Source organism: Oculina patagonica, chromosome 13 (genome assembly GCF_052425735.1).
Source record: "Oculina patagonica isolate OP01 chromosome 13, crgOcupat, whole genome shotgun sequence".
NCBI lineage: Eukaryota > Metazoa > Cnidaria > Anthozoa > Scleractinia > Oculinidae > Oculina > Oculina patagonica.
The window spans coordinates 33,898,824-33,914,824 of NC_135770.1; the positions used below are offsets into that span (position 1 = coordinate 33,898,824).

General features: G+C 38.2%; 1 protein-coding gene and 1 pseudogene across 3 annotated transcripts in view; both read right to left on the reverse strand.

Annotated features, from left to right (window-relative positions):
* LOC144635206 (TNF receptor-associated factor 4-like) overlaps positions 1–2,249 on the reverse strand; it is a 44,865-nt gene extending 42,616 nt beyond the window's left edge. The window contains exons 1-2 of one of the 2 annotated variants that reach the window (XM_078494291.1): positions 2,053–2,249; positions 669–732 (exon numbers count right to left, since the gene is read on the reverse strand). In XM_078494291.1, the coding sequence (XP_078350417.1) occupies positions 669–732; positions 2,053–2,222 (234 nt within the window). In that variant the 5' untranslated portion in view covers positions 2,223–2,249. The remainder of the gene's footprint in view (positions 1–668; positions 733–2,052) is intronic. The other variant, XM_078494290.1, reaches the window with a different exon arrangement.
* A 1,130-nt stretch (positions 2,250–3,379) lies between these two features.
* LOC144637155 (TNF receptor-associated factor 4-like) lies at positions 3,380–14,084 on the reverse strand (annotated as a pseudogene). The gene is made up of 7 exons (XR_013567672.1): positions 14,050–14,084; positions 13,058–13,121; positions 12,852–12,953; positions 11,065–11,251; positions 8,436–8,513; positions 5,543–5,756; positions 3,380–5,354 (listed from the first exon to the last, which is right to left on the reverse strand). The product of XR_013567672.1 is annotated as a TNF receptor-associated factor 4-like (transcript).
* Between the last annotated feature and the right edge of the window lie 1,917 nt (positions 14,085–16,001).

The window sequence follows — 16,001 nt, forward strand, 5'->3', positions numbered from 1 at the left end:
TTTATAAAAACTAAGGTAAAGAACAGATCGTGCTTAAGACTGCAAAACTAAAACTGTCGTGTCGTATTTTTGACAAACATGCGTGCTCTTTGAACAGGAGGTTTGTAGCGAGGGGCAAAAAGGAGAGCGACAGATTTTCAGTATTATCTCTATTTGTTTTACTACTGACATAGCTATGAAACCAGACGGGTAAAAAGATCTTCTTTTCCAAAAGATGTTTACTGCAAAGATTAAGGTAACTCTCTGTAACAGCTATTGCATTCTCGTTCTAGAGAACGTAACTCTATCAGGATATAATTAAACGCGATCTTACTTTTTGTTTACTCGTCATTTGTATTTTGACTCGCCCTTCGGGCTCGCCAAAATACTACAAGACTTGAAAAAATATACAGCGATACTACCCACTAAAATGTCTAATAAGACACACATCTATATACATGTATCTACCTCTGGCAGAAGCCACATGTAAGTGGCAAGATACAGAGTTCACAACAGACGTGTTGATTTCCGTTTCTGGGTCATAAACATTTTACGTTCATTAACTTTAGCTTGTTTTCCCCCAAAATTTTCTCTTTTAAACTCAGAAACTTAATAAACGGGCCACATTCCAATAAATAATAGATGTCGCTGGTTAAATTGTAGTTCCAGGTTTAATAAAGAACATTTACCCGGTCTCGGTCCAGACCCTCCCTGTCTGCTGGACAAGTTAAAGGTTGGTCTTGAACTCCTTGCCTGTTAAAGCATCGATAAAAATAAAATAAAATGAGTTATAGGCTTTCCTCATTTTGCCCTTTGTCTTGTACCTTGTATTTTAATGAAAATTGTAGTTGTACTTAAATATAGAGAGAAAGTAAGAAAAGTAATGAGTTACGAGATGGTGTAATGTACAAATATTGAAATAAAGGAATGGATTCATTCTTGAGATGGCATTCTTATTGGAAAGGTTTTCCATGGAGAGAGAGTAACAGGAATTAATAGTGAGGTTAATTTTCAAACAAAAAAAATATTTGTTCCAAGATTTTAAGAAATTGTGTCAAAACGCTGTTCAGTGCAGTCTACTCTAAATACCAAAGTTCATCAGGAATGCCGTCTGAGGGAGATAAAGCGATTAGTACAAAGAACAAATCAAGCTAAATTACTTACAAGTGTAATGCCCAGAAAATTGATTTGACTGACTAATGTGCGCTTTATGGAAATACAGTGTACCCATGCATAACACTAGAATTCAAACCATTGCTTTCTGTTTTTAATGAATATTTCGGGCAGGCCTAAAAAAAATTGGTAGATCTGAAAAGCTAAATCGATTATGCAACTGAATAAAAGAGGATGAATTGCGCAGCTTCAAAAGCGATACATCTGAACTGATTCAGTTCACTGATCGAGTGCATCAACAGAAATCAAAAATTTAAATGAGCCTTAACTCGCAGACCACGAATGTTGATGACCACATATATATACGGACATTGCTGTTTAATATACTATCACTGAAGAGTCTAAAAATCGTTTGTTGATAAAAATCGGCCGCAAAAAACGTCTTGTCACAGTTATCACGGTAAGCTTCTCGAGCCCGGTTCTCGCTAGCGGCACAAGTATGCCGGCGAGCATTAATTCATATTAGCTGTAGTAAAGCACACGCGAGTCATGCAAGAGTCTGAACAAACATTGAGAAACGAAAGCGCAAGCACAAGCTATAAGTATCAAAACACACCGATCCTCTTGCTTTCGCTAGCGATTTTCAGTCTTTGTTTGGACTCATTTTTTTTGCTTGAGCCTATACATGCGACGCGTGAAAAAACAAGGACGGTCTATTATAAGGGGTCGTACATTCGCCATAATTTGTTCTTCCTAGACCGTAAAAAGCTTTCGTTTTCTCATAAAGACCAAATCCGCCATAATTTCTTGTACGTAAATAAATCGTCCGATAAGTAGAAATGCACTCGCCCACCGACACTCAAAATTGGCTTTAACCGTCCAACCGCAAGAGTATAATAGCACTCAACTTATGAATAAACTGTAATGAAATTTATCCTGGCGACATTAACAGAACCCCACCTTCTAAAATGTTCCTCGAGGCAATCTTTACAAAATCTGTGACCGCATCTCGTCAGAACAGGCTCCTTAAGCGGCAAATGACATATTAAACATTGAAAATCTTCCTCAACAGCATTCACAAACTCCTCGTCATAACCTGAAGGCAGCTGATTTGCTGGAGCTTCCGCCATTTTGTAAAAGCACTCGAAAGTGAAAGCTTCGTGGTCGATTCGTGAGGTCAAAGTTAACATTGCGTAAATTATGACCTTAAATTATTATTTTAAGCCCAGTACGGATTGTGTGACACGCAAGTTGTTACTCTTTGTATCGGGTCGGTACGTTAACCAAAACTTTGAAGCTTTCCTCACAACCACAATAACGAGCCGTAGCATGGAATTTATTACACACAAATCCTCCAGTTATTAAATTTCAACATCTGTGATTAACTCAATGTTCCCAAGTTATTTACAGTAATCTGTAAAATTCATCAAAGATTTGCTCTCGCGCAAAACTCAAAATCTGTCACGTGACGCGATTCCCTGTGAAATTAGGAACCAGATTTTAAAAGTGCACGCACGCTATCCTTTGGAGACGATGACCGGACCTTTTTTTCGTCAGCAGCTGTCGATGCCATTTTAGCGACACTATCAGCGATTTTTTTCTCCTTGAGAAAATGCATGTCACCAGCCTGAGGACCTCTGGTATGCTCACATTCCTCCCTCGCCAAGTGCCATAGCACCACGCCGATCCGCCATCAAACCCAGAAAAATCTGACTATATGATGAGGTGCCTCTCTGTGTTATATCTAAAATAGATGAACCTATCTCTGTCTCTAATATAAACGTAAATCTAACTGAGGTTTAACAATAGCTAGCCTTATCTAGGCCTCAATAATCAGAGAGCAGTTTAGGGTTAGGGTTACGGTTGTTTAGTTAACGCTTTGTCTTTGTTTTTATTCAGAGTACAGTAATTTCAATTTCAAGTCATACCAAATGGAGGTAACCATAACCTCATTTTCAAGCTTCAATCTGTATTAATTGAAGACAAAGAAGCTAACTGTTTTAAATGGTCGTAATCGCCGTGAATTTTGGGAACTACCTTATTATAGGAAATACTGAAACTTGAGTAAATTATGACCTAAATAAATCCTTAGCGCAGTTGAGACTGCGCTAAGGATCATCAAAATTTCGCTCACGCGCACTGGTCAAAACCTGTCACGTGCACAAGCCAGATTATGAAATACATTCATGGCGCCCTTTTTGTGACGAGGAGGTAAGCATAGTTTATGTGAATATTTTGAGCCAGTTTCAAAGAGTTCCTGAGTTCCTGAATGTCCGACTCTCCCCTTCTTCTCTTACACACGGATCCCCGGGCATCGAAGGAATAGACGACAACACCAGATGCTGTTTTATCATGTTTATTAAAGGATAATTGTCTATATTGCTAAAAGTTCTCATTTCGAAATTTTTTTAAACATATCAGCTTGAATGTCAAAAAATGCCACCCCAAATCGATATTAAGAATGGGCAAAGTTTAAATCATGTTAACAACTGATCTATTAATAAAAAAAACTTTTGGAGTGTGTTTGTACATAGTTGTCAATACAGGAACGAGGAGTTACTTTGAATTGCGGTCGTTTCGCCTACGAGTCGTTTCGCTAACGACCAGTTCGCTAACGAGTTAGGTCGATTCGCTAATGTGTAAAGTCGTTTCGCTAACGTATTACGTTATAACCCTATACGTCTCTTTTAGTTCGTTTTATTCAACAGAAGAGCAAAGCTTCTTCACCAAGAGAATAGTTAGCGAAAACGACTCGTAGGCGAAACGACCGGATACCGTTACTTTATCGAAAACGAACTTGCATTGAATAATAAAAGACGTTCAGGGCCGGCATTTGTTTAGTAAACACTAACTTTGACATTGCTTTCATCAAAAGTACAAGTTAATTATTTCAGTTCTCCAGCTGGATTTCCACAAGACGCAAGCCGTCTGTATATTTCTTGAATGTATTCCATTTTATACATGTAAAGACATAATTTGACAGTGAAAATCCAGCTTAAATTGTAGCAGAAGGAGAATCCTCGAAAACATTCTCAACTCTGGGAATGTCTGATGCCCTTCTTTGTCTTAATTGTTCTGATGTGATACATATTTTTCATCTGCCGATGTGTTGCCTGCCAGCCCCGCCCGCCCGACCATTTAGGGACGTTTAAGGATCGTCCCGAGAATGAAACATTGTTTGAATCGAAAAACAGCTTGCTGACAACCGTTATATGATTATGAGAACAACGTTTAGAAGGCTTCTTCTCGAAAACGTTGAAGGTTTACCTCACAAGCCTGTTTAAAAACCTTAAAATTTGGCTTACTACAAAGCATGTCTAAAGATTCTCAGCAAGTTAATTTCTAGATATAGTGTACAACGTTCGATCATCAATTGCCAAATGATGGAAAATGACTTAACTGCTGCTTTAAAGATCTAAGGTTGTAATGCACTGATGTGCCTTTTTAGATGTATTTGTACGTCGTCGTGTTAAGTTGGCTTTTAATTAGTTTATTCCGCCTAGCCTTAAAACACATGAGAAACGTAATTGAAAACACTTATACCTTATTATAATAAAGAAATTAACCCTATGATTAAATTTCGCTCTGTAACATTCTAGTGATATGATGGAATAGTCTAATACATTTTCCTACAATTCAGTGTACTTCCGTCTTGATATATAATTCGTGTTCTGCCAATTTTTTTGCATTTCCTTCATTTATTCATTGTCGGTAACCGTCGCGAAATCGTCAGACCTAAGATGGTGGACGGATTAGAACTTGAATGTAAAGATTTCCATCCTTAGCAAAGCGTTCCAATTCTAGTTCCCTGTGTGGAACAAATCTAGAGAATCCCCATCCTAGATTCTCATCTGCAATGGGCCTGGAAAAGTTCTTTAGTTCTGGATTAGCAGATAAATATTTAACAATGTTCTTCCGTCTACCTGGGTTCTCTTGTTGATCAATCAGCGTAAATATCACATTCTTGTGGAAGGGCCAGGATAATATGGCGTCATATTCTCCTTTTATTACGGAAAGGCACACCGAGAGGTGAGTGTTCTCTCCGAGGCCTTGGCCATTGAGGTCGATGGATAACTTCAATTTGTAACCATATTTTGCAGTGTAGAAAGGAGAACTTACTATTCTGTTGCTTCCACCTCTTTTTGCTTCAAGAAAGAGCTTTCTAAAGCCCTCAATTTTCCAGGTAAATTGTGGAGATTCCGTGGCAACCTCTCTCTCAGTTTTTTTGGTGAACCTTGCTTCAAGCATATTTACTTTCCATCATTGCCTTTTGAAACGCATCAGCCTTTTCTTCTCGTTGCTTCAAAAAATAATTTACTTTCCCGGCAAGTTCCTTATGTATTGCGTTTTGTCGCTCCCGTAGAACATTTATGTTCTCCTCGACTCTCTTCTGGTTTATGCTCAATTTCTCTCCAACTTGTCTGAGTGCGTCGTCAACTTTTACTTCAGCTTTCTTCTGATCTGTCTCTGTTTTCTTTTGAAGGATACTTCATATTCACTTCTGCAAGCTGTCTTTGAAGCATGTCCACTTTATCCTGAAGTTTACTTGCCGTGTTCTTTAATTTATCCTGTTCCTCTCTAGTGCTTTGTAACTTCGCACAAACCAGGTCAAGATGAATTCTCGTGTAATACTTCAAGTGCGAGTCAGTATGCTTTCTTAAAATCTGCAAACAATAAAAAATAATTATAATTATTAGTATATACTCAAACAGTGGATAGCGTTTTAGGCGCGCGCTGATTGGCTACTCAAACTCCAAATATCCTTTGTTTACTAATTAACAATTATTTACCGAAGAGGAGGTGAATAGTACTTTGCTAATCACCTCCGAGTTAACCAATCAACGCGCGCGAGAAGCACTATTCACTTGTGTGGTTCTGACAAATGCACGCGCTGCCTATACATGGTCACAATGTTATTGATATCTGTCATCCGTACATAACAGATATCCTGCGATATACGTAGGTTTCGAAGATTCGTTTGCAAAGCGCTGCATAATTACAGTAATAATAATAATAATAATAATAATAATAATAATAATAATAATAATAATAATAATAATAATAATATCTGCGAAATGTGTTTCGTTGACGATTTATTGAATAATTAACAATTCTTCGACCTCAGGCTCAGTGAACCTCGGTAAATACTCCCCGAGAATATGTTTATTCATTGTCATTTTCAATTTGTTCACGTAGCCAAATCCTCGTGTTCAAGTTTCTTGCCCACAATTATTGCCATTGGGATACAGGAAATTCAAGTGAGGCTTATTTTTAGTTTCGTGCAAATTGAAACCTGTGGTCCTTTGAATCTTTATTCTCAAACTTATTAATAATTCATCAAGTTGAAACAAAGAAAATCATAACCGTGAAGGAGGTTTGGATGACTTACTTGACCTATATCCTACTGAAATCTCCTCTGGGAGAATAGGGCCATGATTGAGAAGATATATCAAACACTCGAGACAGTGTTTCATCGGCTATCCAAACACCTCGAATTTCGTCAAAAGTACTCCGCTGCGCGTCGAATTTTCAACACTCTTCTCGGTGTTTGGATATTCCGATGAAACACTGTCTCTTGAGTTTGATATATTACATGAAATGTTGGTAAATAAAACGCTAAGCCATTTTGTGACAACCAATATGACCGTCCTTATCTGTAAATTTCATAATAAACAGTAAAAGTAAGCCAATACTACGATTCCCTTTAAAAAATTGAAATTTTTTTTACTCGTCAAAATGTCTTTCACAACTGACAAACGACCGATACTTAACACAAAAAGTATAGAAATGGTAGAAGCTGCTTTACAGTTAATGTCATAACTATTTACAAATGAAAATAGTTTTTGTTGCTGTTTTTGTTTTTGATAATGATGATGATGATGAATGATGATGATGATGACGACGACGACGACGACGACGACGATTTCGGTGATGGTGAATTGGTGATAGTGTTAGTGGGATTAGTGGAAAACATGGGGCCGGGGTCCCGGGGTCCCGGGGTCCCGGGGTCCCGGGGTGTGGAAGACGCGGGGTCCCGGGGTCTGTGGAAAACACGGGTTTGGAAAACGCGGGGTGTGGAAAACGCGGGGTTCCGGGGTCTGTGGAAAACACGGGGTCCCACGTATTTTTTATTCCAAAGTTGAATTCGTTTTTTTGATTTGAAAACAGTTACTAGCGGCTTGTGAAATGTTTTAGGGTTCTTTTTAAAAATCGCTATGCTCTCAGACTCTTTCAATGATATGAAAAAGTAGATCGTTCCAAAGTTTAGGGGAGTAAAAAGAAAAGGATCTTTGACCGTATGTACATATTTTCACATCAGGAATTTGTAAGAGTAATTGGCCAGATGATCGAAGGGAACGAGCTGGTTTATAGGCGTTAAAAAGACAAGTTAAGTAGGTTGGTGAATGACAATTAAGGGCTTTGTAGGATCTTAAAAACGATGCGTGATTTGAAAGGAAGCCAGTGCATGTCCTTCAGGGTGGGAGAAGTGTTCTTTCCGGCTGCAGTTTATCATGCTCAAGCTTAGGGAGGCCGTAGAGTATACTGTTGCAGTAATCCAGGCGTGAAGTGACAAAAGCGTTCACATTTGAGATTGTCATGACAGATACTCCTCATCCTAAATACTCGGTACTGCCAAAACCACGGCACCACACGCCGATTCATGAATGAAACTAAGTGAATGAAGTCAGCGCAGTGCCAGTGATGGACGATGGTTGCGCGTAGTTTGTCTTAATGTTTTCGGATTCAGGATAAAAATTTGTAGGTTAATTTTTGGCAAAAAATCATTTCCAACTAACAAAATGTATATAACTCATATTTAGTTTTTTTAAAAAAATGGAAAAAATACGATGTTCAAAAGGATCGCAAAGACAAGTATATGATTCACAAACTTGAATGTTTTTTTACATGAATAATAGGCTTTCAATGCAAGAAAACACGTTTTACGAAAGTATTAACTTTGGTGATGATAAACTATTATACATGTCTTTTTAGCGAGAAAATGTTTTCACCGTCTAGATCTTTTTATTTTTAGACCCCGGGACCCCGCGTTTTCCACAGACACCGGGACCCCGCGTTTTCCACACCCCGGGACCCCGGGACCCCGGCCCCCGGCCCCCGGCCCCGTGTTTTCCACTAATCCGTGTTAGTGCTACTTCTGTTGCTGCTAATGATGATGATAATGATTATCATGACGATTTTGTGATGTTGCACAATATAAAAGACAGAATAATAAAAATCTGCAATATCACAGCGACAAAAAGACAGTGGAATTAGGAAATAAAATAAAATAAAATACAGTGGCAATAAAACTTAGAAGAAAAACACAGATTAGTCATCCTCACCTGATCTCTGAGCATCAGAGCGCTGCACTTCAAGGAGCAGGGTAAAGGACACATTTTGCATTTTTCGCGGATATGATCCTAAAATTAAAAAGAAATTGATATTGTTTCAATTTTCCATATATTACTCGGCTAGCTATTGTAAGTTTAAACTTTCCCATACATTTAATAAATTTGATTATACATATAATAATCTTCATATTGTACATTGCTTCATACGAGGAAATTGAGCTCTAATTTTGTTTTTTTTTTGGTTTACAGATCTGACTAATTAAGTGACACGTTTTTTTCCACAAACAGTGGGGAAAATATCTTGCATTAGTCTTCTATCGTTTTCTGTTTTAAACGTTAAAGCCGGAGTAATTTTGCATTTACGGAGCTGTGTTAAGGATTTAAGCTAAATTTGGACATAACATACGAAAATGGCCACCAAATTCAGTGAAATATAGAAATAACTCTTTTACTGGTCTACAAAGCTCTCCATGGGGCAGCGCCTTGCTACACGAAATAGTTACTTTACTATCACACCTCTCGGAGATTTTTTAAGATCATCTACACAGCACCTTCTGGCGACCCCCAAAGCAAAATTAAAAACATATGGAGAGAGCGCATTTGCAGTGGCAGCCCCAAGACTGTGGAACACAATCCCACTTGAACTTAGATTAAGTTCTTCTACTGACATTTTTAAGAGACATTTAAAAACGTACCTTTTTAAACAGGCTTTTTAATTTTTTTATTTTTTTAGGTACATTTGAACTTATATTTTTAAATAGACGTTTTCAATTTTTAGAGCTTTTAACTTTTTAACATCATTTTATTAATATTTTTATTGTAAAGCGCCATGGGCAATTAGTGGATTTTGGCGCTATAAAAATACTTTTTATTTATTTTATTTTTTATTTAACTGCACTCAGGAACATTTCAATAACACGGCAAATACAAAAGAAGGTAGGATGAACAAAAGATTGAAACGGACTGTGTTTTGGTTTTCTGGAATATCTAATTTGTTTGTAACTTTTAATAAAAACGCCGGTTAGACAGATCAACAGATCAGTCAACAACAGATATGATTGCCTTTTGGTAATAACACGTATTTTGTAACAAATTTTTGACAATTGAAATTGCTGTTAAACAAATTTAATTCCAGGAAAAGTTGTAAAATTTGCCCAAACTTTTCTCGACTTTCAACTGTAATTGCTGTTAACAAATTTAATTTCAGAAAAAAAATTGTAAAGTTTTCCCAAAAGTTTCTAGACTTTTCGAACTTTTGCATGTTGATTGGGAAATCTTGGAAAAACGAATAAAGGCTTGCTGAACAATGTGTGTTAGTCCACTGCAGGCACAGTAAAGCGTTTTCATTGTTTCAATTTAGAAAAAAATTGCCGAGCAGATTTTGTCACAACATTTACCCGAGACAACTTGAGAAAGAAAAGTTTTTTATCAAAAAAAAAAAACAATTTTTCATGCTTTTCTCAGGACTTAAATGCTGCTTTCCTAGATATTTAGCTAAGAAAATAAACGTAAAAGCGCGCGAAATTATATAGCGATGGTGTATTTCTTAGCAGTCGGATGATTGGCAGCATTTCGTCCCTGGAACTTGGAACATGCCGACTTGCTACCCCATCCCCGGTTTACTGTTACGTACTATTTCAAAAACGAGTGCGAGTGTTTCATCACGATTTCCAAACACGAGAAAACAGATGAAAGCACGAGGCCGCTTCGGCCGAGTGCTTTCATCTGTTTTCGAGTGTTTGGAAATCGTGATGAAACACGATGCACGAGTTTTTGAAATGACTTCTCTAAAGAAACAATACAAAATTATGCAGTGTCGTATTTTTTCCCATTTTTCTTTAAAATGCCTTGTATGTGTGATTTGTTGTATTCAGTCGGCATTCATTGTATTTGTGAGCTTTTGTTTTTAATTATCCAATAGTTTCGCGTTGCACCAAATTTGTATTCTAAAAGCGTTGTGAACTTGAAGGGATTTACATATTGTTTTTGCCATGGCCGAAGAAAGGTTTCGCTCCCCGAAAACAATCGAGGAAGAAGAACTTTGCGTAGAGAGAGCAGTACCGAAGTCTACCAGATATAAAAATAAGTGGGCAATAGGGATTTTTGAGGATTGGCAACGAGTGCGAAGTGTCAATGTTCCAATACTCGAGGTTGGTGGAGTTTTTAAAGAGTATGAATTGCACAAAGTTCAGCCGCTTACACTAGGCTAGCTAGTAAGTGCGACAATTAGTGTCGATTCCAGCAGTGAGTCCGTGTCACGGAAGGTAGAAAAAGTTTCTCAGAATGTGGATATGGATACTATGCCAGTCTGTTTTGGCGACTTTAAGAAATGTACTGTAAACTTTAATTTCAAATGACTTAGGCTTGTCAGTTTGTAATTTGAAATGTTTTTCCTGGTCATTGTTTATTAAAAATTAATGATTCATGTAAAGCTGTGTTTGAGTAATATATGAATATGCAGATTAAGAACAATTTTTTCACTAGTGATGAAAACGTGATGAAACACTAGTGATGAAAACGTAATGAAACACTAGTGATTTTCAACTGGTGTTTCATTGAGTTTCCAACTCATCCACCTGACCCGAATGGGGCGCTCTGGTTGGCTTATAACGTCATGAACTATTAATGAGTTTGAGAACTCCATTTGACACTTTGGGTGTGGCTCACTGCAGTGCTCACACTTTATAATCCTCCCTCCACTCACACGTGACATCCACGTGTTCACTCAGGTCTTTCCTCTTCAATGTGACTGGACAGTTCTCATTGGTGCATGGAACGTCTTTAAAAGGACAAGATGCCAAGTGAGTCTGTTGGTAAAACCAACATGAACAGGTAAGATCACCAAGTCTAACTTACTTGTTAAACTGTGTTATAGGAAAATAAAAAGCTTGTTGGTGTCAGTTTGAATTTTATGTAGTGAGGCTTATTAACCAGGCGCAGCCGGTTCATAATCTGGCCAACGTTTTTTCCGGCGGTAAATCCTTCCAAACCTACGCGGCCAAGCCGGCTCCTTGGTCACGGTCACGCAAGATTTAGGCCCCATTTACATGGAAAGAGGATGATCCTAGCACTAGGATCATCCTCCTTTCATGTAAAATAAAATGATCCTAGTGATAGGATCATCCTAGTACTAGGATCATCCGAGCGCCATATGTTTTCAGCTTTCAGTTTACATGTGAATGGTTGCATTTGGCCTTAACGCTAGGATCATCCTAGCGCTAGGATCATCCCTCATCTCAGATAGGATGGTCCTAGCGCTAGGATGATCCTAGCGTTAAGGCCAAATGCAACCATTCACATGTAAACTGAAAGCTGAAAACATATGGCGCTCGGATGATCCTAGTACTAGGATGATCCCAGCGCTAGGATCATTCCATTTTACATGAAAGGAGGATGATCCTTGTGCTAGGATCATCCTCTTTCCATGTAAATGGGGCCTTAAAGTACTTCCGATCACTCGTTTAACATGAATACTCTGCTCTCTGTTTAGTGTGAAATGGATATTTTTGTGCCATTCAAGTGTTTTACCCGAAGAGAGGACTGAATAATCACATTGAGAAACCGAAGACCGCTTGGACATGTCCACGTTATTTGATAAAATGAAACCACTACGTCAGACCCCGCTCGCCTGTATAGCTATAGATAATCATTCACCAATTTTAAAAATATTTACGGATACTCTGCGCTCTGTTTGTGTAAAACATTTATTTCTGAATTGTTCAAGTGTTTGGCTCGGAGCGAGTACAAGTCGTACAATTTACCCGGAACGTGCTGAATAATGTTTTCTGACAGGTTTCTGGATATTCCCCTTTTTGTTTTGAGTTTATTTTGGGAATCGAAACGAAAATTGCAAGCGCAGCAAAAATGTTTCAAGGCACGGGACACCCACGCGCCAGGGGTATTACCTGCTGAATCGCGCAGTCAGGTATGCTCTATTTCCTTGCTCTGAATCACGCGACTTCTTTAGTACTCTATTGCCGCTGATAGCTGTGTTTTTCGAGCAAAATAGTAGTTAAACTTCGAGAACTTTAGTTTCTATAATTTTTACCGATCACGCAATTTATGCCATTCAAGTGGTTTGAGTGTGTTTTATTTAAGATTCGGAACAAAATAAATGTTTGCATGCGTATGCAGGAATTAAAGGAAATTCAGCTCACGCACACTCCGTGACTCACGCAAGCACGACTTGCTTTTCTAAAGATTTTTTACTGTGCGGCGCCGTGCAGTTCTAGATCTAGACAAAGAACTGCAAGAAGTGGTCAAACATTTACCGCCCGGTTATAAACTGCTTGACGTTTCTTTAATTCATTGGGGAGGGGGCGGGGTGGATTATTCTAGGAATATTATAGGACTATGTTTATTTTTACTAGCATTAAACATGAATTTATATCTGATCTTAATTCGTACCTCTTTATATCTTAATTCGCCAGTCCAACCGCATCCATCACTTGGGCATTTTATAATAAACGAGAGAATCTTCCGCTCGGTTGCTTTATCTGGAAAAATATCCTATAAAGGAACAAATATATTATTTCTAATAACGTCCGAGAACTTGACACTTTGCCTAACGCAGTGAAATATAGTCTCAAAAATAATAGTATGAAGTCTGTTACCTTGTCTTCAGCTAGGCTCTGATTGTCTGAAGGACATGTGCGTGGTCGTCCATTTTCTTCCTGCCTGTTTTTAAGTGCCATTCAAAATTTATAGGAAAAAGTTGCTAACAACACATTTATTAATTAATTAATTCGTTTGTTTGATTCTCTGCAGTCTTCACTATCCACACACTCATATATTATCTAAGATAATGATCAGGGAGCCGACGTACTAACGTTCGTGCAAGAGATGACATCTTACCTTAAGGGCCTGTTTACATGATTCCGGAATGACTTTCATTCCTAAACGAAATTTGTTCCGGAATAAAGTTCGTTCTGCATTCACATGACAGACTCGACCCGTTCAACCAAAGGCATTATCACGAGCGCGGTTTAAGCGCGAGATCAAAACAAGGTGGCGCCTGTTTCGCGCGAGATCAAAACAAGATGGCGCATGTTTCGCGCAACATGTTTTTTGTATTTTAACGAGACATTTGACCATAGAGCTGCCTATTTGGGCTAAACAGTAAATGCTTTTATGTTTTTCGCTCTGAATTCAAACTGTGGCCTTCGTATGCGGTTTCATGTAATGCGATTCAATCTCAGAACGAAATTCGTTCTGTGTTTACATGATACCAGAATGAAATGTCATTCCAGAACGAAAGTCTCATTGCGGAATGAAAACCGGAATGAACCCATTCCGGAATGACTTGACTTTCGTCTTATTATCATGTAAACAGATACAGAGAAATATATGGGGATGGAATGAACTCGTTCCGGAATGAAAGTCATTCCGCAATCATGTAAACAGAGTAAACCTGATTGGTTCTCTTTTTTGGAAAATTAGCATAACCCAGCGGCTGACTATACCGGGGTTTTGTTCGTCTGCAACGCAGGCTACACAGGTGCCGTCTATTTGTTAAATTGACCGCGCTCTCGTAGTTAATCAGATTGCGAATTTGCCTAATAGTCAGTCACTGGGTTATGCTAATATCTGATAAGAGTTCACGTACCTGGGCACATTTTTTAACATGCACACTGAAAATAACTTATGCCCGGGCTTATGTCTCGATTGTGTTCCTCACAATAGGAGGTTGTTAGTAGTTATTAAAACAAAGTATAATAAAACGGTTACTAGTTCAGCGTTATAACCCGAAGCCAAAGTCCTCGGCCTAGACGTGGACCTTGATTATCCTGCATATTACAATGACCTCATCCAATGATTCTTTGAAAAACAACGGAACAAAACAACAAAATGGACACTTGTGTTCATCAAAACACGATTGGAGTTTTCAGTTATCAGTAGAGACATTTATCTACAGGTTTTTTACTTTAACGGCAAACCGCAAACGGCAGTTTAGATTAGTTGTTTGGCGTTTGAAATATCATGAACTCCACCGGTTTAGCTACACGTCTTCAACCTAGAGCAAATTCGCGTAGAAAACAAATTAACTAAAAGGAAAGATGATTTGTCAAATTCTAAAATTACCAGTGATCCGGTCCAACACCGCTTTCTTTACCGACGGTCGTTGAAGGCGGCACGAAGAAGAAAAGCACACAAACTGCTCGTCAAGATTCATGGCAAAATCAAAGTTTATTTTTTTCTTTCACGATAAATACAATTCTTTCAAAAACTGCTCTGTTTTGTTACGGTATCTGTGAAAGAATTAGCTTACCTTAACGCTCACATCCTTCTTGAAATTTGACTGGTTCGCTTTCAAAACATTCGTCCGTTCCACTGGATGTTTTCTAAGAAATATACGGCGAGGTTCCGAGAATTTACTTGCGAGCTTTCCGCCGCCATATTGGATTTGCGACATATCCAAGTGCTTGTTTTTCAAAAGAAGACAAAATGCTCAATCTGCACTCTTTCAACTTGAATTTTTTCTCTGTGTCTAGACAAATAACTACTTCAGATATCTATAGCGTCTATACTTGAGATAACTAAAAATAAAAGAAAAGAAACCTTGAGGGAAATCACCAACGTGAAAAGCTACCTCTTGCCGTCGAAAACGTGCGTTGAAAACTTCAAACGTGACCTTTCGTTTGCGGTTTGATGTTTATAGCCGAAAACCTTAAGTTAAATGTCTCTACTATGAGTCACACTCGTACTCGTTGATGCCTGCCGTCTAGCTCGTGCAAAAACTTGCACATGTGATAGATGCACGACTCACGAGAAAGACGACGCGAGCATATAAACATGCACAATTAACTATTTACCGAATGTTCTGTAGCGAAAATACGCGAACCAATTCAAGAACAAAAGGGAACGATGCTAGTCAGACCGACAATTCGGTACGGTTAGCATATTGACCTTGTTGTGGTTTCAGCCTGTCGAAGCCTGGGGGATTTAGACGCCATGCTTTTGTTCGGCAAAACGCCAAAAATCGTGCGGCAATAATATGATTCTTATACACATTTTCTGTCGAGTATAATTTACTTTTACTAAAATTAATGCTTGCAGAACTCGGCTCTGCTATGTATGCGTACACGAGACGGTTTTGATCGATGTATTCATATTTTGATTTACTCTGACAATCCCTTTCGATCCTTCATTTTAATTTTGCAACAAATTATTAATGATGGGATTTTTAAGTCGAGTTGCAGCTCTCGTGTTCGGGATGTTCACATCTTGCAAACTTTCCTAGCAAAATGTTTTTAGTACGCTATCTCCATCATTCGGAATGTAAAGTATAAACAAAGCTGGTTTCACTATAAAATAGTTCACGCTGGATTCAGGATTCCCCGAAATGAGTATTTTGTTATTATTAACGTTTGTTTACCCAGTCAGCACTGTACACCGTAAACTGCCTATAAAGAGAATCAAAAACGAAAAATAGAGAGACTGAAAGCTCTTTTAACACGGCAAACGAATTTTGAATTTGTTTTATTTTAAAATCTTTCATTCTCAATCTCAAAACCACGACGAAAGGGTATATTTATATGTGAGAACGTCATCTTGATA